Below are 23836 nucleotides of genomic sequence, written 5' to 3'. Positions count from 1 at the left end.
ACAGCCGGAAAGTGAGGACGGCATAGAGGGCGCACGCACGACAGTTTAGTAGACCGCGGCGGCGGAATTGGAAAAGGGGTGGGGCCTGCTGGTCTTCGCGTTAAAAAAAAAAAAAAAAAAAAAAAAAAAAAAAAGCTTGCGCCTGCGCAGTGGGGCACCTGGCTAGCCCGTCCCTCAGATATGGCCAATCGGAGTCCTTATGTGGAGGGAAAAACCGCGGAGTAGGACCTGTGGGAACTAACTGGACAGCTGCCCATTGACGGCTACGTGGCACTGCTGCCAGTCCTTTGCCTTGCCAGGTTCTGCGGACCTCCCCCTCCGACCCGCGTATAACTGAGGCCCAGGGACGAGCGACTTGATGGGAGGTCCTGCCGAGCCCCTGACATCATGTTTGTGTGATAGAAGAGCGTGGAAGTGGCAGTGTGCCGAATTCCTTGTGACCGCTCTGGGTTTTTTTTAAAGGATGTCTAATCGGAGCCCAGTCTGAAACCCCTTGTTAAACTGAGGTTTTCTGCCTTGTGGCTTCGAGATGTTGTTCCTATGAGAAGGGCACTAGTCCGCAGGCCTGCAACAGAGGGTCTTAAGAACAGCCCTTTCTCTTCATCTGTCACCTTGAAGGGGCTGACGAACTGATAGGTTGCCCTTTACCCATAATCAGGTCTGAAAACCTTTTTAGAACAGGATGAATTCAAAGTGAGAGAATGTATGAAAAACCCTGAACCCAAGTTTCAGGCCCAGTCGCCATTCATAAATCTGCAAGGTAAAAGTGGAGGCAAACGTGTTTTCTCTCACAGGTACTGCCTGGTACCTCCACGCAGCACTCCATCATCCCAGAACTCTACTAGAGTGGGCTGCACGTACCAGACACAAACGGTCCTAGCCACTCCTTGCAAGTTGCGATGAATGGTAAGAGAAACAGGCTGAGATCTATTTCTGGACGGCCAGAGAAGGCACCTGAGGCGGCTGTATTAAGGTCTGGGGAGGGGAAGTTCTGGGTGGAAGGAGGACTGTCACCAGGTGGAAACGAGAGGAAACTATAGTGTTTATTAAACTAGCAGCTTTATTGCCCTTTAGGGTTCCTGTCTTCACTTAAGGAGATTTCGAAGCGCTTGAGGGAGGAAAACCTGTAAGAAATGATGGAGATCAGGGAACAGGCCTTCGGAATCCTGGAGTGGGGTCACAGTGAGAGTCTGGTTGGCCTGGGAGGCAGATGCCACAAAGGTCAGGAGTGGCTCAGCCTCTAGCCTCTGTTTAGCACTGCTCAATGCTCTCAGTTCCTGGGTCACCCGAGCCTCCGTCGCCAACCACTCCACTCCTGTGCCAGCACCACCTCCACCACCTTCCTTGGTTTGCTGCTGCAAGCGTCTCCGGGCACGCCGCCGCCCCTGCCACACTCGGTGCCGCAAAGCACAGCGCCAGCTCACTGATGAGGGTGACGTCCCCTTCCCTGGCTCAACGTGGGGCCCTTCTTGGGCTGCCTGAGGTCCTTTGGGGGCCAGCTCCGCCAGAACCACATGGCCTGACTGCTCCTCCTCTCCAATGGCCAGATGCTTTGCAGTCACCTGGGGAGGCTCCCCTGGCTGCCCAGGGCTCCACATGGCCCAGTCCTGCACTGTCTCTCCTACCTCTATAACCATTTCTTCCACCCCATCCTCACCACGGTCCCCTGCACATCCCTGCTGCTCCTGCTCCTCCTCTTCAGGGCTCTTACTCTGTCCATCTAGTTTCAATCTTTTGCATGACCCTCCACAGGGAGAATCCCCAGTTCCACTTCCCTCTGACCGCAGTCTCTTGGTACCCTGTTCTATATGGCACCCCAATGCTTCCCTTAACACCTGGGCCAGAGCAGCAGTGAGCTGGGTGAAGGGTGCGGGCGGTAAGGGGATGGGTGTTGCGGACAGCAGGGAGCTAGGGGAGCTGGGCTGCAGAAGGGGAATGAGCCCCCAGTCCCGACCCCGGGAGGAACGCTGCTGGTACTGGAGGCTTCGGCAGTAATTGGCTGCTGCTCGGCAGCAGTTCTGTAGCCGCCCAGCTACCCGGCTGGTGACGTTGGCTGCCACATTGTGACTCAGGTCGAAAGGGTCCTGGAGGTTCATGGGGCCGAGACGCAGACCCTCCCAGAGATGAGAAGGCAGGCCCCCAGACACAGGCAGTGACTGGCCCTCCCTCAAGGATAGCAGGGAGCCACGAAGATCCCAGCCAGAGACGCAGGAGAAGAACTGGGCTAGCAGGGAACCTGGAGGAGGAGGAAAAGGGGCTACTTAGAGCTCAGAACTGAGGCCCTGAACCAGAGCCATTCTCTTAGCAGGACTTTCCTTTTCCCTTCCAAGGGGCTCAGAACATGTGCCAGAAGCCAGGTCTCTCTGATCCCTGTAAACAAAAAGCCAGCCCCATGTGCCCCTGGCAACGTCCTCCCCCAGTGCTATGCCTTCCCCTTGCTAACAGTGTAACCCTGGGCAGGCCACTGCATACCCCAAGGCATGGTTTCTCCATCTGCGAAATGACAATAACAACACTAGCTGTCCCCCAAGGCTGCTGTTAGAACCATGCCCAGCACATAGTACCCATGAGATATATGTTACCTACTGCTATGATAAACATCTTTTATTAATCCCCAAACTCACTCAAAGGCTCCTTATTGGTGCTAGGCTCCAGTCTTGAGGCATCCCTGGGGAAACTACAGTCCCAGCCATCTACCTCTACCTGCTCGCCCTCACCTGTGAAAGTGAAAAGGTGAGGGTCAGCCTGGAAGCTGGAGGTTGGGGGGCAGGGAGGGTGAAGGGTAGAAATAGGGGCGATAGCTAAGATTGCAGTCCCAGGGGAGCTTGGTGTGTCTATACCAGATAAAGGGGAAATGAAGCTAATGAAATAGAGAGGGTAAAGGCCGGGCTACTGTACCTGCTTTCTGGGTGAGCTGGGACACAGTGGGCAATACAGGAGGGTCCCTGGTCTGAAGGAAATAGATCACGAGCAAGGTCAGGGCGTAGTTATTGAGAAGGGGGCCACTCCCTGGGTAAATAATAAATTGTTAAATTAGAAGGGCTTCTGCCTGACCAGGCGGTGGTGCAGTGGATAGAGCGTCACACTGGGATGCGGAGGACCCAGGTTCAAGACCCCGAGGTCGCCAGCTTGAGCGTGGGCTAATCTGGTTTGAGCAAAATAAAAAGTTCACCAGCTTGGACCCAAGGTTGCTGGCTTGAGCAAGGGGTTACTCAGTCTGCTGTAGCCCCCCAATCAAGGCACATATGAGAAAGCAATCAATGAACAACTAAAGTGCCACAACGAAAAAACTGATGATTGACGCTTCTCATCTCTCTCCGTTCCTATCTGTCTGTCTCTATCTATCCCTCTGTCTCTGTAAAAAAAGTGCTTCTGATCCCCTCCTGGTGGTTTTTCTCAATGCTGGTATAGTACCTGCCTCCCTTCTCCTTTGCCCCAACACCAGCTCAGCCCAGGTCTGTCCTGCCTCTCACCTGACAGTCCTCGACCCTGAGCCCAGCAGCGAAGGGTGTACACAAGGGGCCGCACTCGCCCATCCAGCTCAGAGCAGAGACTCAGGAAGCGGGAGTTATGGAGGGCAAGCCTGGGACAAAGAAAAGACAGGGATGTTGGCTCAGGAACCCTTTGGAGACCTATCACCCCCACATTTGTGTAAGGGGAGCCAGGAATAAAGCCAAGAGAGGCTTTCCAAAGTGTTCGCTGACATACTGGCCTCGTGAGAGGGTATACAAAGAACACTGCATCCTATACACCCATCTCAGACGTCCACGGAGTGTGTCATTATAAGATTGCTCAGAACCTTTAGTATGCAAAGAAACAAAGACAGGAAGGGAGGAAGAAAAGGAGGAAAGAATAGAGGGAAGGAGGAAGAGAAAGAGGAAGTAGAGGAGAAGGAGGGAAGGCAGACACCTGTTTACATTTAACTTAGCACTTCCCAAACTTATTCAACCATGAAACTCTTTTTAAATCCCTGAAAAATTGTATTCCAACGAACACCGAAATGAAAGCCAAACAGGAGATGGGTGGCAGACAGAACAGGACCCAGCGAAGTAACCTCGAGGCTCAGCACGTACAGGAGCTCCCCACAGCGGGGCTCCCGCCTCAGCCACCCCAGAATGCTCAGTTGGCCTTCCCCAACCACCCCCCTAAACAAAGGTACCGGTTACTGAGGGAGACGTCACCATGGAGACCTGAAGGCCGATGGCAGAACTTGACCACAGGGCGACGGGCAGAGGGCACAGTTTGGACTCGGTACACTCCAGGGACACAGCCCCGAAGAATGGATCCCACCAACTCAAGCATGGCTCCCTGCTCTGTTTTCTCCCCCTTCAGTGCCTCTGCCAGTTCCAAAGCCTTCCCCAGGTTCCCCTCTCCCTGGTCTTCCTGCAGCGGGGAGGCTGGAGGCAGAGACTGGGGAGAGGCCAGGGTCTCAGAGGCCAAAGCCGAGTCCGGAGTCCGGGGTGCCAGGGAGGAGGAAGAGATTTCAAAGTCCAGGGCTTCCAAGTCTTGGGGAGAGGCTGGAGGCTGTGAGTCTGGAGGGGAAGCTGGGGTGACAGCCAGGGCTTGAGGATCCAGTGGGGACGCAAGAGCTGAATCCAAGGATGGGGACTCTGGAGTCTTTGGGACTGGCTGCGGATGAAAGTGAACCGATTGAATTCCTCTCCCGCTGTCCCCTAACCAGGAATATTCCAGTCCCAGACACGCCTATGGCTTACTGCTTATTATGTGCCAGACCCCATTCCAAAGCCTTTATATATATTACTCCTTTAATTCTCATAATACTTTTTAAAAATTAAAAATAACCATTTAAAAAAATTTATTTTAGCCTGACCAGGCGGTGGCACAGTGGATAGAGTGTCAGACTGGGACACAGAGGACCCAGGTTCAAAACTTCGAGGTCACCAGCTTGAGTGTGAGCTCATCAGCTTGAGCACAGGCTCACCAGCTTGAGCGCAGGGTTGCAGGCTTGAGCATGAGATCATAGACATAACCCCCTGGTCACTGGCTTGAGTTCAAAAGGGTCACTGGCATGAAGCCCAAGGTCACTGGCTTGAGCCCAAGGTTACTGGCTTGAGCAAGGGGTCACTAACTCTGCTATAGCCCTGGGGTCAAGGCACATATGAGAAAGCAATCAATAAACTAAGATGCCACAATGAAGAATTGATGCTTCTCCTCTCTCTCCCTTCCTGTCTGTTTATCCCTCTATCACAAAAAATAAAAATAAAATAAAATAATAAACCACCCCTGGCCAGATAGTTCAGTTGGTTAGAGAGTTATCCCAAAGTGCAGTGGTTGCCAATTTGATCCCCAGTCAGGGCACATATAGGAACAGATTGATGTTCCTGTCTCTCCCTTCTCTCTAAATCAATAAAATAAACATTAAAATAATAATAATAATAACCTGGCCCTAGCTGAGTGGCTCAGTGGATAAAGCGTCATCCCAGTGCACTGAGGTCACAGGTTCGATTCCCAATCAGGACACATACAAGAACCAACCATTGGCCTGACCAGGCGGTGGCGCAGTGGATAGAGCATCGGACTGGGATGCCGAGAACCCAGGTTCGAGACTCCAAGGTTGCCAGCTTGAACGCGAGCTCATCTGGTTTGAGCAAAATAAAAAGTTCACCAGCTTGGACCCAAGGTCGCTGGCTCGAGCAAGGGGTTACTCGGTCTGCTGAAGGCCCACAGTCAAGGCACATAGGAGAAAGCAATCAATGAACAACTAATGTGTTGCAACGCGCAACGAAAAACTAATGATTGATGCTTCTCATCTCTCCGTTCCTGTCTGTCTGTCCCTGTCTATCCCTCTCTCTTACTCTCTCTCTCTGTCTCTGTAAAAAAAAAAGACCAACCATTTTTTTTTTATTCATTTTTTAGAGAGGAGAGGGAGAGACAGACAGAGAGAGAGAGAGAGAGAGAGGAGAGACAGAGAGAGAGAAGGGAGGAGGAGCTGGAAGCATCAACTCCCATATGTGCCTTGACCAGGCAAGCCCAGGGTTCCGAACCGGCGACCTCAGCATTTCCAGGTCGACGCTTTATCCACTGCGCCACCACAGGTCAGGCCAAGACCAACCATTGAATACACAGATCAGTGGAACAACAAATTAATGTTTCTCTCTCTCTCTCTCTTTCTTCTCTCTCTAAAACCAATCAATAAAAATAATAATAATTTTGCAAAAGCAGAATGTATATATTAGATGTTAAAAAATATAGATAAGCAGAAAACATAACTGCCTGACCTATGGTGGTGTAGTGGATAAAGCGTCAACCTAGTCAACCTAGAACGCTGAGGTCACCAGTTCAAAACCCCAGGCTTGCCTGGTCAAGGCACATATGGGAGTTGATGCTTCCTGCTCCCCCCTTTTCTCTCTTGCTCTCTCTAAAAAAGTGAATAAATAAAATCTTTAAAATAAAAATAAAACCATAACCCCAAAATTACCTTATTGTATGCCCTATTACATTTTTTTTTTAATTAAGTGAGAGACAGGGAGGCAAAGACAGACTCCTGCATGTGCCCTGACCAGGATCTACCCAGCAAGCCCCCTACTGGGCAATGCTCTGCCTATCTGGGGCCGCTGCTCAGCAACAGAGCTATTTTTTTTTCTTTTCTTTTTTCATTTTTCTGAAGCTTGGAAACAGGGAGAGACAGTCAGACAGACTCCCGCATGCGCCCGACCGGGATCCACCCGGCACGCCCACCAGGGGCAACGCTCTGCCCACCAGGGGGCGATGCTCTGCCCATCCTGGGCGTCGCCATGTTGCGACCAGAGCCACTCCAGCGCCTGAGGCAGAGGCCACAGAGCCATCCCCAGCGCCCGGGCCATCTTTGCTCCAATGGAGCCTTGGCTGCGGGAGGGGAAGAGAGAGACAGAGAGGAAAGCGCGGCGGAGGGGTGGAGAAGCAAATGGGCGCTTCTCCTGTGTGCCCTGGCCGGGAATCAAACCCGGGTCCTCCGCACGCTAGGCCGACGCTCTACCGCTGAGCCAACCGGCCAGGGCAGCAACAGAGCTATTTTAGTGCCTGAGGCGAGTCCAATGAGCCATCCTCAGCACCTGGGGCCAACTTTGCTCAAACCATTTGAGCCATGGCTGTAGCAGGGGAAGAGAGAAAAAGAGCAAGGGGTGGGGGAGAAGTATATGGTCACTTCTCCTGTGTGCCGATTGGGAATTGAAACTGGGACTTCCACACAGCAGGCCAATGCTCTACGGCAGAGCCAATTGCCCAGGGCCCATATTTTTTTTTCAAAATAAGATTATACAAGCCATTTGGAAATCCTGCTACAAATGCCATCTGCATGTCAATTCATTATCCTATACACGGCCATATTCACATTTCTCAAATTATAATAACCTTTTCAGGTAGGTTCTATTATCTTTTTGTGTGTGTGTATTTTTACGAAGTGTAGAGGGGGGCAGACAAACAGACTCCCGCACCAGCATGCACCAACAGGGATCCACCCAGCATGCCCACCAGGGGTGATGCTCTGCCCATCTGGGACGTTGCTCCGCTGCAACCAGAGCCATTCTAGCACATGAGGCGGAAGCCATGGAGCCGTCCTCAGCACCTTGGCCAGCTTTGCTCCAATGGAGCCTTAGGCTGCGGGAGGGGAAGAGAGAGACAGAGAGAAAGGAGGGAGGAAGGGTAGAGAAGCAGATGGGCACTTCTCCTGTGTGCCCTGGCCGGGAATCGAACCTGGGACTTCCACATGCCGGGCTGACGCTCTACTGCTGAGCCAACCAGCCAGGGCCTACTATCCTTTTTGAACAGATGAGGAACTAAGACATAAGAGGTAAGTGCTTGCCCAGAGTCACATGACCATCCCCACTGACTACCTCCCAGGTCACTCACCGGGAGCTCTTCCAAGTCACCCAGATCCAGGAAGAGGTCAAGATCACAGCCATGGACGTCAAAGCTATTTATGGAAGAGCCAAAAGGATGGACCACACAGCCTGGGTGCCGAGCAGAGAATACAGGTCAGGAGACATTGTGGGGCCAAGGGGTGGAAGAACATAGCGAGGCATGATGATCAAAGAGCAACCAAATAAACCTCTGGAGCTGCAGGAGCACTGGGGAGGCAGACATGGGGGCGGAAAGCACAGGATGGGCTAAGACACAGTGCGGGAGGTTACTCACCAGGGAAGAACTCTGTGAAGACCTCCTGTATCAGGGCCACCACGAGGCTCCGAAGCTGCCGCTCAGCCTGGGACAACTCCCTCAGCCCCACTAGCTTTACCATTTGTGTCCCTACGTCTGGGGCCTCTGCCAGTGCTGTGATGAGCTGGTGACACTCATCAGGGACTGCTCCTTTGGGAGATTTGGAGGCCGGGCTCTGGAATTCTTTCTGTTCTCGTGGCCGGACGCGCAGGCGACGTCCTGCCAGGCTATGCTGGGGCTGTGACAGAACAGCTTCCCGGGCACCCACGTCCCCCATCTCCACGATGGCAAACACTCCCTGGAAAAATCACAACAGGGGCAGGGATGAGGGTTTTGAAATCAAGAATCCAAACACGGCCTGACCAGGCCAGTGGCACAGTGGATAGAGCATTGGACTGGGATGCGGAAGACCCAGGTTTGAGACCCCGAGGTCGCCAGCTTGAGCATGGGCTCATCTGGTTTGAGCAAAAATTCTCCAGCTTGGACCCAAGGTCACTGGCTCAAGCAAGGGGTTGCTCGGTCTGCTGAAGGCACGCGGTCAAGGCACATGTGAGAGAGCAATCAATGAACAACTAAGGTGTCACAATGCACAACGAAAAACTAATGATTGATGCTTCTCATCTCTTCGTTCCTGTCTGTCTGTCTCTGTCTATCCCTCTCTCTAACTCTCTGTCTCTGTAAAAAAATTTAAAAAATTAAGAAAAAAAAGAATCCAAACACGTGGTTTGACAGTGGGTGAGAAAGTTTAAAATGGGGAGCACCCTATAAATTGGAAATATCTGCTCGCTATTTCTGGAACAACAGAGAACATATTTAGAGAAGCAATTCTCTTCTTCACTTAGATCCCATACATGTTACTCTCACCCCAGTTGGCCTCTGAAAATCTCATTTTACCTATCTCTTTGTCCCCTACTCTTCCCAATGACATGATTTCACTGGTTATACTATGACGCATCCCCTCATTTTTCCTGCTTTAATTAAGACTTTTTTTGAGAGAGAGGAAAGGGGGAAGGGAGAGAGAAGCATCAGGGTGTTCTGACCAGATAAGCTCAGTACCCCTCACTATAATTTAATAAACTGCTAGCTGATTTATCAACCAGTCCTTTGTGGGGTTAGGATTAATCTCCCAATGATGTGGTTTTAAAGCACCCACTTCGGCCCTGGCCAGTTGGCTCAGTGGTAGAGCGTTGGCCTGGTGTGCAGAAGTCCCGGGTTCGATTCCCGGCCAGGGCACACAGGAAAAGCGCCCATCTGCTTCTCCACCCCTCCACCTCTCCTTCCTCTCTGTCTCTCTCTTCCCCTCCCGCAGCTGAGGCTCCACTGGAGTGAAGATGGCCCGGGCGCTGGGGATGGCTCCTCGGCCTCTGCCCCAGGCGCTGGAGTGGCTCTGGTCACAACAGAGCGACCCCCCGGAGGAGAAGAGCGTCGCCTCCTGGTGGGCAGAGTGTCGCCCCCTGGTGGACGTGCCGGGTGGATCCCGGTTGGGCGCATACGGGAGTCTGTCTGACTGTCTCTCCCCATTTCCGGCTTCAGAAAAATACAGAAAAAAATAAATAAATAAATAAAATAAAGCACCCATTTCACCATAATTACTCATCTAACTGCCTACTTTCTCCACACTAGACTGTAAGCTTCATGCAAGCAGGGACCACATCTACCCTACTCAAGACTCAGAATGCAATTCTAAGCCCAGTGCAGAGTACAAAGTTAGGAGTTAATAAATATTTGGTAAATAAAAGATTAACTGAATAAATAAATGATCAACAAGTCCCCCAGTGACTAATACTTGTGATCTGAGAAAATTCAAGTTGGGTGTTATTCACAAAGCTGGATCAGTCCAAGTACTGTGGTGTCTACCATGGACAAGTCACATTAGGAAGCAGCCAAAACAGACTCCTGGTTTCTCTCATTCCATTTGGTATGTGGCACACGTGACTCATTATTTACCCTCAGAGCCATTCGTTTTACCTTGTCCTTATCCATGACAACACTGGCCACAGGTCCAAATGTCTGGAAGTACTCAGAGAGCTGAGTAGAATCCACATTCCGGGGAAAGCCACTGACAAATACACTTCGAAGTCCCTGGGCCTTTCGAGCAGCTCGTAGTTCTACCAGATGCCGGTGCTTCCGGCCTCCTAAATGGGCATTTAGGCTGGGTCCTGCAAAGACAAACATGAAACAAAGCATCAAAGTTACTCTGCAGTGAACCTGCCCCTGACTTTGCTCTCTACATACCTAAATCCTACCAATGCTTCCAAGCCATAAAATTGTGAACTTCAAATAAACTAAAGCTCCTTTTACTTTCCTCTCCTGTTCATCTGTCTTTACATGTAGTGCATTCTAAATGGTTCCTAGAAGTGACTACACTGTATTTCTTAATCCATCTATAAGCACTAGGAAGAGCAAAACCTACAAGTTGTAACAAAATTAACAGGTAACTTATCCAAATCATATATAGAACCAAATCAAGATCCTAGACTATTTCCCATGAGTCATCTCTGAGTATGTTATAAAGAGTACAAGTGCAAGATATGAATCCACACTATCCCCGTTCAAATCCCAGCTCTAGCAAGCTGAGATCTTGGGCAACTAACTTGACCTCTCTGTGCATGTTCCTCAGATATCAAGTCGAGATATTAAAGTTCTTAACAAACAGGTATTGTCCACATATGGCACTTGGCTGAGGGTCTGGTACATAGCAAATGAGAAAAAAGTTTAGCTGCCATTATTTTTATTACATTGTGTCAGCTGCTTGATGTCATCAATGTACATGTGGGGCCAGGGAAGTCTACCCTGGATTTCTGGCTAGCCCTACTGGACATAGCAGTAGCGCCATTCACAAAGAAAAGAAAGAATGGAGGAGCCTGTTTAGGGAATATCGTGATTCAGGTCCTCAAAGTGACACTTGCGGTTTCACTGAGGCCCCTGTGCTGTCATACAAAGACCATGTTAACTTTTCCAAACCCTTCCAGCCAGCCATGCATGCTACGCTACTTTACCCACCTTCGCTGTAGAGCTTCCCTGACTTAATTACTACCTTCTCTGTGATCCCACAGCTCCCCACTGAAATTGTCTCCAACTCTAGATGGTGAGCTCCTTCATTTCTGAATCCTCTCTCCCACCGCAGAGCACAGCTGAGTACAGGCACAAAGGAGATGTCCAATAGACGGCAGTTGAAGAGGGAATAAAATAACGAAATTTTCGTCGTGCAGACTTCAGATACTGAGAAGGAGGGTGTAAAGTGGTGGAACTTCCCACTCTCGAATCCCTTGGGACGGGCGGAATGAAAAAGGAATGACCTGTAACCCTAACTTTCGCTAGGACCCAAAGACGAAAAAGCCCACACCCACCCCTCCTCACTAGCCACCCCTTACGGTTGGCTGTAGTGACGTGGCAGAGGCAGCAGCGGAAAGCTCCACGAGGCAGCGACTCGACATCCGAATCCACAGCCGCCATCGCGACTTCTCTGTACCGGCAAATACAACCACTTCCGCCACCAGCGAAATTCTCCTAAATCGCAAAGCTCTTGAAAGCAACTTCCGCCAGTACAATAGGAAGTGACGTAATGGCAAATTACCGGCATACGCCTCCGGAAACCGTGTTCCTTTGATTTAGGGTTCCGTTTCCAGCAGGTGTTATAGTCTTTACGGGCTTTAGGAAAAGCTGCTTATCTACGATTCTTACCTGCATGCAGTAAACCTGTTGGTGTGCTCTGAGCTATTCAGGCGCTGATTAGCCCAAAGGTCGTGAATATTCATAACAGACACAAAGGCTGGCGCGGGGTTGACAGCCAGCCGTTTCTTACTGCTGGTGTCGGGTAGGCAGTGCGTTCCTTCAAGGGACAGTAGAGACCTGCGCCGCTGTATCCTTAACCCCGTATTTACCTAGCGAATAGAGACGGAGAATGGGCAGGCTCCACGAAGCCCAGGGCTACCCCTGGACTCCCAATCTAAGAGCTATTGTTACTCTCTCCCTCTGCCCTTGGTCCTCCCCACAAACGGTGTTCTGCTATCGCTTCCTAGCCCTAGTTGAGCTCTGCCCGACCCATAACGTTCCGGACTCCAAGAGGCCACAGCCAGATCACTGCAGTTCAGATAAGTCAAGCTTTCCTTCCAAAATAACGGGTAGCACTCACGGGGAGCCAGAGCCACTAGTCCACTTAAAGGCATGCGGCAGAAACTGCTATGGTGGCAACTGAGTAAAATTTGGAGGGGAAAGCACTGCTTTCCCCGGACTAGTATAGTGGTCAGTTCATTTTGACACTATACGTGTAAGCTGAGGAGGAGAGTAAAGGAGCTGGGAAGACCCTAGGGACAGGGATAATGATATAAACTCTATATTACAGAGGACTGTCAGATGAGCTAAGCAGCTCTTGCTGTGGTTATCAGCTCACAGCAGTAGATTGTGGAAGGAGCAGTGGACCTGAGGCAGGAGTCTCAAAATCTGTAACCTTGAGCAAGTCACAACTGCTGAGTCTGTTCCCCATCTCCAAAGGAAGGGCCCAAGAACATAATAGACTTCTTGATCTCTCTCCTAAGATGTGTAGACCCTGAGAAAAAAGACACCTACTAAGAAAAGCTCCTGGTGGCTAACTGGGCTCAAATTTTTTTAAAAAAGAACCCATTAAAACTTACAAAAATAAATACGTAAGACCTTGGCCAGCTGGCTCAGTGGTAGAGCGTCGGCCTGGCGTGCGGAAGTTCCGGGTTTGATTCCCGGCCAGGGCACACAGGAGAAGTGCCTATCTGCTTCTCCACCCCTCCCCCTCTCCTTCCTCTCTGTCTCTCTCTTCCCCTCCCGCAGCCAAGGCTCCATTGGAGCAAAGATGGCCCGGGCGCTGGGGATGGCTCCTTGGCCTCTGCCTCAGGCGCTAGACTGGCTCTGGTCGCAACAGAGCCACGCCCCGGATGGACAGAGCATCGCCCCCTGGTGGGCGTGCCGGGTGGATCCCGGTCGAACGCATGGGGGAGTCGGGAGTCTGTCTGACTGCCACCCCGTTTCCAGCTTCAGAAAAATACAAACAATAAATACCTCCCCGTTTCCAGCTTCAGAAAAATACAAAAAATAAATAAATAAATACGTAAAAATAAAAAACAGAGCCTAGTAGCCATTTCTACAGTGGCCTCTCACACAAATTTAACTTAAGGGAGAAGCCTGCACTAACATGCCTACCTTGTTCTGCCAGCTGAGCCAGCCTTTATAAAGGAGTTCCTAACCAATCAGGACACTGCCTTTTGGACCAATCAAACTCTGACGACTTGGAGCCCTCATTTGCATGAAGACTGACCAATCAGGGACAAGGAACAGAGACTTCTGTCCTATATGCCAGCTCCAGACTCTTACGGGTGTACTTTTCCTTTCCTCTGAAGGCTGTTTCTCAGGCTGAACTAAACTAAGAGCAGAGCTGTCTAGCAGAGAAGGGACTGGCCCTGAAGCCACCTGGCTCTGGGGCTGCCTCACAGGTGTTTTCACAGCTGTGCTATCACAACTGAGCTGTTTTGCACTAAAAAAACTTTGCTTCTTCATCACACCCCAAATTGGAGATTCCTGTTGGCACTGAATTGGCACCAACCACCATCAGTTGAAAGAGGCTTCTCCTTTTGGACCTAGCTCGGGTGTCTAATCTGTCTCTCAAACCTAAAAAGGCAGGAAACTGCACTAGAGTGGGCCCTGATATGAAGGCTGAGGCTGGCCCTGGGGACCCACGAAGCAGCAGGGCAGATATACCCGAGCTAGTGTGGTAAGGCCCTGTAGTACTCCCTCCAGGTGGATTAGGTCTTACCCTGTTCTCTAGCAACTCCCAGGATTCCAAAGTAAAAGGCAGAGGGGAGCTAGGAGTTGGGGAAAGAGGAAGAAGCATCTTCACACACACACATACTACTCCCTTTTGGAGGAGTTCCATCCAGAGAACTGCTTTGAATAAATCTGGGTCAAGCCTGACCAGGCGGTGGCGCAGTGGATAGAGCATCAGACTGGGATGCGGAAGGACCCAGGTTCGAGACCCCGAGGTCACCAGCTTGAGCGCGGGCTCATCTGGCTTGAGCAAAAAGTTCACCAGCTTGGACCCAAGGTCGCTGGCTCCAGCAAGGAGTTACTCGGTCTGCTGAAGGCCCCGGGTCAAGGCACATATGAGAAAGCCATCAATGAACAACTAAGGTGTCGCAATGAAAAACTGATGATTGATGCTTCTCATCTCTCTCCATTTCTGTCTGTCTGTTCCTATCTATCCCTCTCTCTGTCCCTGTAAAAAATAAATAAATAAATAAAAATAAACTTAAAAAAAAAAAAATCTGGGTCAAGATGGTGCTCCAGCACAGCACCATAGGGAGCAGTATGGGTCCCACAAGAAAGCTAGCAGGAGCAGGCCACCTGTCCAAGCTGCATATCTCATCAAGCTGTTCCCAGGGCAAGCCTCATCTGTACTTTTATTATCCTTTGTCCTTCTATTTTCCTAACTGAAGATACCTACCCCCACACACACTCACCCATGGCAGAGAACTGCTGAGCCAGGAGGAGCTGAAGAAAACAGCTTTTTATTTGTTACTATAAGAACCAATTACAGAATCCAAGGTTTAAAAAATGGACAAAAGTTCTTTTATTTCTCAGAATTGGCATACAAAAGGCGGAGGAGACAAGGGGAGGGAAGGAAAGAGCGAGCATGGGCTGGGGCTGATGCCAGCTTAGGGGCCTTAATCTATTTAGGAGAGTCCGGACACCGGACAGGAAGAGAAATCCCCAATTAGAAAAAAAAAAGACATGGCAGTCATGGCAGTGCACGTACCCTCCCCCAACCAGGCACCACCACCTGATATCTGTTTCCTCTTCCCCTCCCCCATCCCCTTTCACAAAGGGAGGTAAAATTTTTAAAAAATTAAAAAACCCTCCCCCTAAAACTGTCCAAGACAACTGTGGGTCCTACCCTCCAAAACAGGCTAGGTTCCCACAATGGGCCAGGTTCCTGCAGTCAGCCTTCCATCCCCAGGCACGGAGAAGCATGGGAAGGGGACAAGCCTTGAAGTGGTGACACCAGAGGGCGCCCAAACCCTCCAAGAGCACACACTTGCTCCCTTCCTCTCACTCACTCCTCACTCCCTTGATTCTAGAGAGGGGAACTTGGGTGAGCTTAGCACCCATCCTCTAGCTTCCAGCCCATATCCCTTCCCCACGGATGTTCAGTCTTCCAGGACAATGGGCTCATTGGTGCTGGCAGGATGCGAGGGTACAGGCAGAGAGACTGGGGGCCTCACTGCCATCAGCGGTGGTTTCACCTTCAGGGGCAAGTTGGGCCTGCGGGCAGCTCGCCGCATTTCCAGGTGAGTCAGAGCCTTCCGCAGGGCCCTGGCCAGGAAGGAAAGAGGGGAATCAAGAAGGGTAAGACCCTCAAGTTGAAACCCCACATTCCACACTGCAATTCTGTCCCATTCTTTTCTGGCCTCCCCACCCTGTGCCCAGCTCTCCTGGAGCTGGTCTTGCTCAGATACTCCCACTTCCCATACCCACCAACCTGAGCTGTCTACCTCTCAGCGCTGCCCACAGTGGGCTCCCTACCTGGTATCTTTTGTGGCCACAAACACCACAGGATTGGGGGCATCAGCTGGGTTTAGTTTCTGACGCTTGGCTGCTGGCTGTGAGCTTGAGCGAATCCCTGAGGCCAGAGGCCTTCCATTGGCAGAGAAGGGAACCCCTGCCCCTGCCATCTGGTAAAGGATGGGGCAACACAATGAGAGGGGACTCTCTCAGACTCCTATCAGAAATCAAAGCCCACCCAACTCAGAGTGGCCCACTCCAGTCTGTCAACTCACAGTTTCATAGGCCCGTTTCACCATAATGCCCCCCAGTCCCCGGTTCTGGGTCAGCTGGTTTCTGTTGATCGGTGTCTTGGAACCCCGAGGTGTTTTTGGTTTCAGAGGTGCCTGGGCCACTGCCAGGTAAAAAGAAAAAGAGGGAAAGAGAAGAAAATTTAAAGAACTTTCATACTTTCTTTTTTCTGTGCAGTTTCCCTGGGCATCCTTAAGAGTAGTGATGGGGAGGGCTCTGACAAGCAGTTACCAGTACCACTGAGCCCTGAACACAGGGGTGGGGACACTGACCCCCCCACACAATCAAAAATGCCTATAGTGAGCCCTGGCCGGTTGGCTCAGTGGTAGAGCGTCGGCCTGGCGTGCAGGAGTCCTGGGTTCGATTCCCGGCCAGGACACACAGGAGAAGCGCCCATCTGCTTCTCCACCCCTCCCCCTTTCTTTCCTCTCTCTCTCTTCCCCTCCCACAGCCAAGGCTCCATTGGAGCAAAGCTGGCCCAGGCGCTGAGGATGGCTCTATGGCCTCTGCCTCAGGCGGTAGAATGGCTCTGGATGCAACAGAGCAATGGCCCAGATGGGCAGAGCATCGCCCCCTGGTGGGCATGCTGGGCGCATGCGGGAGTCTGTCTGACTGCCTCCCCATTTCCAGCTTCAGAAAAATACAAAAAAATACAAAAAAAAATCCCTATAGTGGCCCTGCCCTGATAGCTCATTTGGTTAGAGCATCATCCCAAAGCAAAGAGGTTGCCAGTTCAATCCTTGGCGAGGGCACATACAGGAACAGACCAATGTTCTGTCTCTCTCCCTCTTCCTCCTCTCTTACTAATATCAATAAAAATTTTTTTATCTTTTTTTTTTTAAATACTTAATACAATTAGCAATAATCGCACCTCGGATAAACCTCATTGGCTACGATACTGCCACTGCGCAAAGCTCAATAAGTTTTTAAAAAAATTTAATCCCCATATAGATTTTGACTCCCCAAAAGCTTAAGTAATATTCCAAAAATCACACAGGGTGTGATATTGTCAAATCAGTATGGTCATATTGGATGGGGCATGAGAAAACATTATTAACCTACAAAAGTACAATTTGTTAAACTATCTCTGAGGGCTGAACGGAAAAGAAAAAAGCAGGAGGAGTGAAGTTTGACAGTAAAAGGCTGAGAGCCTAATAACTTGTTCCCCACCCTATCCACACCCTGTATCCACAGTCTGGTTCCCTATCCCATACCCAGATCTTTGACGATAGTTGCCAGGGGCAGCCGCACCAAAGGGTGAATCTTCAGTGGAGTCTTGGCGGCCTTAGGAAGTCGAATGGAGCCTGAAGAACAAAGGTTACAGTTCCTGAAGGAGCTTATCTGTTCAGGTCTCCTCCGGGGCCAGGAGACATGTCTCATTTCCTAACAAACCGCTGTAGGCTACTCTCTCTACGGCCGTGAGACATCCAGAGAAACACTGGGCTCTGGCCAGGGCAACCCCAAACCGGCCACTAGCCTCGGCACTCCTGCTTACACTCTGCCTTGATGGCATTGGCATTGATAGGGGCATAGGGTCGTCGGGCAGCCCTCCTCGGCTGTAACAGGTCCCTGCACATGCGTCTGGCAAGACGGGTCAGCTTTGTGGTCTGCAGCAGGAATGTTTGCCTGTTCTTAGCCAGTAGCTTGGCCCGGTTGGCGCTGGTTGTATAAGGGGAGAGACTTTGGGCTTCAGGTCTGGACAAATGACCCCTTGAGTGTGGCTCCTGGAAGGACACAGGAAAAAGGGAAAACACAGATAGACACCGAGGCTCCCTTCTTTCTTCCATTCTCTGAAGATGACTATTTATTCCTGGCTGATCCCTCCTGCCATCCTGACCTACCTGGCTCTTAAACCACCTCGCCCACCCTCCCCCCCCCTACAAGCACCAAACCATCGCCATATATGGAGATGGGTGTTCTGGCCTTCACCTAAGTTCACATCAGTATGTTTACTGCCCTCCCCTTCTCTGTCCCCCATCAGTCCTTACTGTTGTGCCCCGAGCAGCCCCCTCAAGCTGGGTTGGTGTCTTCAGTCCCCCATACTTCTTCCAGTAGATCCAACAGGAAGCACAGAGGCGGCACTGCATGTTGGGTGGGCCCCAGGCGTACCACTGAGCAGACTGTGTGGCTTTAAGAGCACAGAGGAGGTGGAAGTCGGGGGGGGGGGGGGGACAAGCCACTTAGGCCACTTAGGCAGGTTCTTGGGTCAGAGCAGACCTCTCACCTGCCCCCAACATCCTGTCCCTCCCTGGAACTCACTGTGGCAGCTCTCGCAAGTCAGGCCCTTCTGGAATCCAGCCCCATTCATGCCAGGTTTTGAGCCCACAGAGATGATCTGGTTAGGGTTTGGCTTGGTGCTAATAAGGGCAGGAAGGGGGAGAAAAGAAAAGAAGCTATTTCCACCCTGTCTCTAGAACCCTCTGGCCCCGCTTCCTGCCCAGCCCTCCTCACTGAGGAAAGCGCTGGTTGGGGGAGTAGAGGAAACATGCGAGGCTCTCCTCCCATCACACTCACTAGGTGGGGATGTAGACTTGTTTCAGTTTGCTGTCTGCTTCAGCAGCTTTCAATCGCTTCTGCAAGAAGGAAAGAAAGAGAAGGATCAGAGCATCTTGGCACGAAGCCTCTGGTCCAGCCTCCCCAGCCCGGACCATACCTGCTGAATATAGCGGTCTGTGGTTTTCCACATGTAATAAAACTGGACTATGCTGGCAAGTGACTTCCAGGGTAGCTAAGGAGGGCAGAGGGAACAAGGATGAGCTCACATCTGCCCCAGGTCCTGGTTCCCTCATCTGCCATCTCTTCCACCTCTCCTCCTAGCCCCATCCACTTACAAAGTCCTGGCGAATATCATTGAAATCCTTCCCATACTTCTCCAGGGCCTCCTCAAATAGCATGGCCTCTGAGGCAGACCATTCCTCCATCTCATCCCGGCACAACACTGGGCCGCCCTGGGGCACCAGGGTCGACATGGCCTTTGCCAGGTCATAGCCGTTCCTTTGCAATGTGTCCATTGCATGAAACTACAGGGAAGGGAGATGGCAACATTGATGACCAGAAACCTTCAGCATGCTCCCCTGCTGCTTTTTAAATGAACCCACTCACTCTTAGAGACCCCACCCCTTCCGTCCCAAGGCTCTGCAGTTCCCCACAAAGCTCAGCCTGCCCAACCACCCACCAACTGCTGCTCACCAGGGTGATATCTCTGGAGGCAGCAGCTGCACTCATATGTAGGCTGGGCTGCCGAATGGAGCTGCTACAATCTAGGGCTCTCGCGAAGGTCCCCACGGCTCTAAGAGAGAAATTGAAGTCAGGAGACAAAGAAGAAAACACAAGTGGACTGAGGAACTAAACCAGATGTGTAAAAAGGTCAACAACACCCACGCTAAAAAGATAATAATGTCCATCTCTAAGCATGGGACTCAGAACTCTATCCACACCTCCCCCAGCCCATCTTCCCCATCCACCCACCCCTCACCGGGCCACCACGAGAAACTGATCAATCTGCCGGTCTGTGAGAGGGTTGTCTGGGTCCCACACTTTCATCTCCATCTTCTGTTGGTTCCGGTTATCAGATTCTCCTGGGGAACAGGCAATGGCATCAGCAAGGAGAGGGAAGGGAGAAGAGTTGTCTTGATGCTCACAACAGTACCTAGTTCTTCCTCATCTCCCGAATGGATTCTACCAGCCACCTCAACTCAGACATCTCACCCCAAGTATGCCCATCTGCCCCTCCAGGTCCTGAGGTCACATTCTGTCAGTCATAGCACAGCGCCATGCCGCCTGTGCACTGCACAACCCCAAGGCACATGATTCTCAAGAACTAAGATAGATAACCTAGTAGCCATACAGTCTGTCCTGCTGCTTACCTTCTGCTAGGCGATCTGGGATCTCAGCTTGGTATTTGCAACCAACTCGGATCTCCCCCTGATCAGCTAGAAGTGTCTTCTGCACAGGGTCAAACACCAGTGAGTAAAAAAAGCAGTCCTGAGAATGGAAGAGAGAAGGTAAGCAGAGTTAGTCCCCGTAGGCAGTTGACAATGTACCCAGCGTTCCCAAGACAAGCAGGCTATCAACCTGTACCTCATCAGTCCTACTTTCCTCTTGCCTCTTGGGACAATACCCACTTCCTCCCTCTTCTCCCGACACCTTTCTCACCTCCTTTTCCAGGTACTGGCTCAAGATATCTGTCTCATTCAAGAGGGTCACACTGCATTTTCCCCTAAGGAAAGAGGTCAGAAGACTGGGTGAGCTCCTCATTCCCTCTCCCCAGCATCCCCCATACACCCCCCCTCCATCTTCTGAATACATGCACGCCGGCCACAGGGGCCCTAACTGTCCCATACCGTATGTGGGTGGCTGGTAAGGACTCAAACTGCCGAGAAAGGAAAAGCTCCCGGTGCTTCAGCTGATGTCGCTGCTGCTCCGACACCCCTGGCTGCTTTGATTCCTCCTCAAACTCTCCTGGGAGATTAAGGAGGAAGAAACCAAGTCAGAAACTAATGCATAAAGAAGCCACCCCAGGGAAAACATTTCCTGTCTCAGCTGTCTTTCTTCTACTCCCCAGACATCTGCCTTCATACCCTTCCCCCAACAGCTTTCTTGCTTAGCCCTCTCCCTCACCAGAGATGCTCCCAAATGTCCACCACTAATGCTCTTAGAAAGAGCTGAGAGTACAAAGAATGCCACAGAAATGTAGGTGCCAATACCAGGCATCACTCATAAAGCCCAAATCTGCCCACACCAGGCCCACCAAGAATACCACACTTGTCTCTTTCTTGCTATACCAGCCTGAGGTCCAGAAACTCATCAGGAAGATGAAAACGCATGGCACAAGGTTATGTTTACACTTCCTCTTTTCAGATTTCAGGAGACTCTTTGCTCTTAAACATCACATGCAACTCATAACTAGCCCTCACTTTCCACTTGATTAAGTTTGTTGGGGGGGCTTTCAAGGATAGTATCTCTCAAACCAGTGCCAACACCTTCCTCCCCAAAGAGCTGCAACTTGCCCTGAAACCTTGGTGGAAAGGGTTAACCTGGCTGGGCGCCAACCAAAGTGGGAGGGGGCAGAAGAGCTACAGGCCCAGGCTCATTGGTGCATTGTTCCCAACCACAAGGAAAGGGGGGGTGGGGGGTACAACAGGCTCCACCCCTCGCCTGTGTGCTCCGGAAACCCTATGCTAAGGAAAGGGGGACCACACCCCCCACACCCTTTCTGATTGGATAAGGCCAAGGTCAGCTCCTGCTAGATGGGGCTGGAAACCCCAAAGGACCAAAAAAAACTTGTTAGGCTCAGCTTCTCAGTAACCCCTTCATGCCCAAAGCAACCTGAAATATGAAAATAATTTAGAAAGGGGTATCAAGAGGAAGGGGAAAGAAAGCCAAAGCAGGAAAGGAAAAAGAAACTAAAGAAAATTGAAGGACATACATTTTTTGAAAGGAGACAAGCATAAAGAGAAAGAAAGGAAAAAGGAAAAGATGTAAAATGAAGTAGAGGGGAAAACAGGAGAGGTGAGAAAGAGGAAAAAGTGCAAACTTTTCTGCTTCCTATTCTGTCCCTTCAATGTATTCTCACCACCTCGTAATTACAAAATAAGTCTCCTTCCCTATCATGCAGACTTCTAAATACAATGTGTTCCTCTTCACTTTGACCTTCAGTCACCAGCCACTGGCTCAACATACCCAATACTGTCTCCCCAAGGTTCCTGTTTCTCTAAAGCCCCTCCTCATCCCCTATTTAAATACTACCATACCTTTGAAACACATCATTCACATAGACGCACTCACAAGCCATATTCTGGCTCTCCTTATCACCACGGTCTCCCCACCCTGCTTCCAACCCCAACGTGTAAAAACAGGCCTCCCTCCACAGACCTAGGCAGTTCCCACCCCCAAACTCACACCCTTGCCGTGGGCATGCTACCAGGGGAAACACCTGCAGAGACATGCCCAGGCCTCAGACCCTGGGGAGGAGGAGGAAGGGGGCTCGAGAACAGGGTGGGGATACAGAGACACTCACTGGCATTACTGTCAGCCAGACTGTTGAGGCTACTAGAAATGTCCCTTCTCCGGAAAAGGCACACAACCTTTGCCTCCACGTTTCCATTTGCAGTCTAAGAGGAGAAAAACAGGGCAGTGAAACCTGGTCACTGAAAAGTAGAAATTCACAGAGGCTAACAGCAGTCAGTAAGTTTCTATGGAATGTAGAAAACCCCAAGAAAGTATAAATAATGAGAAACACTTAAGGGCAGACTTCCAAATCCCTTTCCTTAGCCCCCAAGAGATAGAATATAGTAAAGTTCCCACTAAGCTCTCAATAGTCTTTCCTGAATACAACAAATGAATGAATGAATATGAATGGGTACTTAGGATAAGGTCCTCCCCCACCCTTCCACCCTAAGTTAGAGACGTTAGAAGAAAGAGACCAGTTTAGGGAAGGGGGTTGGGGGGGACTCTGCGCCACTCACCTTGTTGAGCTCCTCAATCCGTCTAACCAGGTAAGGATTGCTGGAGGAGTTCTCAAAATAGACGTAATCTGTAGGAGGGGTGGGGAAGAACCGGGAAGATCAGAGAAGTACCCGGGTGGGAGGAGAGAAAGAAGGCCTGGGTGGGCCAAAAGGAGATGTGATGTGGGTCCAGGTAGAGAGGACGCTGAAAAGTGGAAGTAGAGAGACTAAGAGAAAATAAAGGCTAGTCCCCAATCCCTGACCACCTAGTTATAAAATTAGATCCTTCACTAAAAAGTGAGCTTTAAGGAAGAAAGAAGCAGGGAGTTCCCCTGCAGCCCCAACTCAGCGATGGGGTTGCACCCCAGGCGCAGCGAAGCAAGCAATTGTTCGCTCTAACGCAGGGCCCCCACCTTTACGAGGCGCCGCGCACAACAACGCCTGGGGACAAGAGAGCCCGGTGGCTCCCCCGCAAGTGGGGGGCGGTCGCCCAGGCCCTTCGCGCCCCCCGCTGGCACGTCAGTTCCCTCGGAACCACTTTCCCCAGCCCCGCTGCCCGACGCGGCGGACCTCAGACGCAGCCCTGGCAGTGCCGTCGGGGCTGCCCCCAGCCTCTCCGGGAGCGTCGGCGTCCGGTCGCGTCCCCGTCCCCGCACCCTGGCATCCCGTGCCCCCGGTTCCGGTTCCGGTCCGCGCTCGGGACGCCGCCGCCGGGGGCCAAGCCCCTCCGGTCCCGCCCGGGGCCCCGCAGCCCTGGCACCCAGTACTCACCCCCCACCCGGTACATGTTGGCCGCCATGGCCGTTCCCGCCGCCGCCTCCGGCCGCACAAAGGGCTCCGGGAGGCTCGGGGGGCAGGGCTTGGCTCGGGGCGAAGCCCAGAGTGCGGGGCTAGCGTTTCGCGTAAGTCCCGGTCGGGCCGAGCAGCCGGCACCTCCGCCGCCTCAGCCGTCGCGGTTCATGCCGGCCCGCGCGGTCGCCGCCGCCGCTACCGCCTCACGCCTGGGACGCCGAGGCCGGCACCGGCCCGCTCGGCTTCTTCCGGAACGGCTCCGGAGTCCCCCGCGCTCACGGGGCGCTAGCAGACGCTGGGCTCTGCCGGCGGCGGGGAAGGTTGGCCCCGGCGGCCTCGGGTTTCGCCTCCTTCCGGAACCCCTTCGGCGGACCGGGAGAACAAGGCCCGGCGCTCGGCTCGGGTCGGAGAGCGAGACCCCGCAGCTCGGCCGCTTCCGGAAGCCGCTCGGCTGCCCCCGGCCCCCGCGGCCCGGCGCTCGGGTATTTCCGTCGCAGCTCCGCCCCTCCCCCGAGGGCGGGAGGCGAGCGGGGCTTAACACTCTGCTCGCCACGCCTGCCGCTCCGCCTGCGGCCCGGCCAGAGGCGCGCGCCTGAGCGTTTCGCGGGATTATTTGGTGGCGGCTT

At 51.9% G+C, this 23836-nt stretch overlaps 2 protein-coding genes and 1 pseudogene across 5 annotated transcripts; all 3 read right to left on the bottom strand.

The window, feature by feature from the left end:
* Window positions 1–1040: 1040 nt before the first annotated feature.
* On the bottom strand, window positions 1041–11651 carry TUT1 (terminal uridylyl transferase 1, U6 snRNA-specific). Of its 4 annotated transcripts, XM_066360508.1 has the most exons (10): window positions 11529–11646; window positions 11158–11422; window positions 10123–10313; window positions 8134–8452; window positions 7849–7949; window positions 4160–4629; window positions 3474–3583; window positions 2899–3009; window positions 2625–2717; window positions 1041–2236 (listed from the first exon to the last, which is right to left on the bottom strand). In XM_066360508.1, the coding sequence occupies exons 1-10, from the start codon at window positions 11589–11591 to the stop codon at window positions 1086–1088; spliced, it is 2874 nt and encodes a 957-aa protein (XP_066216605.1). In that variant the 5' UTR covers window positions 11592–11646; the 3' UTR covers window positions 1041–1085. The 4 variants fall into 4 exon arrangements, with proteins under 4 accessions (XP_066216605.1, XP_066216613.1, XP_066216618.1 ...); XM_066360516.1 differs by lacking the exon at window positions 11158–11422 and having other exon boundaries at window positions 11505–11651; XM_066360521.1 differs by lacking the exon at window positions 11158–11422 and having other exon boundaries at window positions 11529–11651.
* A 3020-nt stretch (window positions 11652–14671) lies between these two features.
* MTA2 (metastasis associated 1 family member 2) lies at window positions 14672–23833 on the bottom strand. Its single transcript, XM_066360473.1, has 18 exons — window positions 23190–23833; window positions 22440–22507; window positions 21992–22085; window positions 20316–20433; window positions 20128–20191; window positions 19839–19956; window positions 19448–19550; window positions 19162–19261; window positions 18804–18992; window positions 18626–18700; window positions 18487–18545; window positions 18232–18329; window positions 17961–18100; window positions 17468–17696; window positions 17187–17276; window positions 15957–16075; window positions 15703–15851; window positions 14672–15492 (listed from the first exon to the last, which is right to left on the bottom strand). Exons 1-18 carry the CDS (start codon window positions 23215–23217, stop codon window positions 15327–15329), a joined length of 2007 nt encoding a protein of 668 aa, XP_066216570.1. The 5' UTR covers window positions 23218–23833; the 3' UTR covers window positions 14672–15326.
* On the bottom strand, window positions 16774–16888 carry LOC136390149 (U4 spliceosomal RNA; annotated as a pseudogene).
* Window positions 23834–23836: the final 3 nt, after the last annotated feature.

The sequence above is a fragment of the Saccopteryx leptura genome, chromosome 1, assembly GCF_036850995.1.
Source record: "Saccopteryx leptura isolate mSacLep1 chromosome 1, mSacLep1_pri_phased_curated, whole genome shotgun sequence".
Classification (NCBI taxonomy): Eukaryota; Metazoa; Chordata; class Mammalia; order Chiroptera; family Emballonuridae; genus Saccopteryx; species Saccopteryx leptura.
The sequence above is the reverse complement of the archived record's forward strand: the minus strand, read 5'-3'. Positions and strand labels throughout refer to the sequence as shown.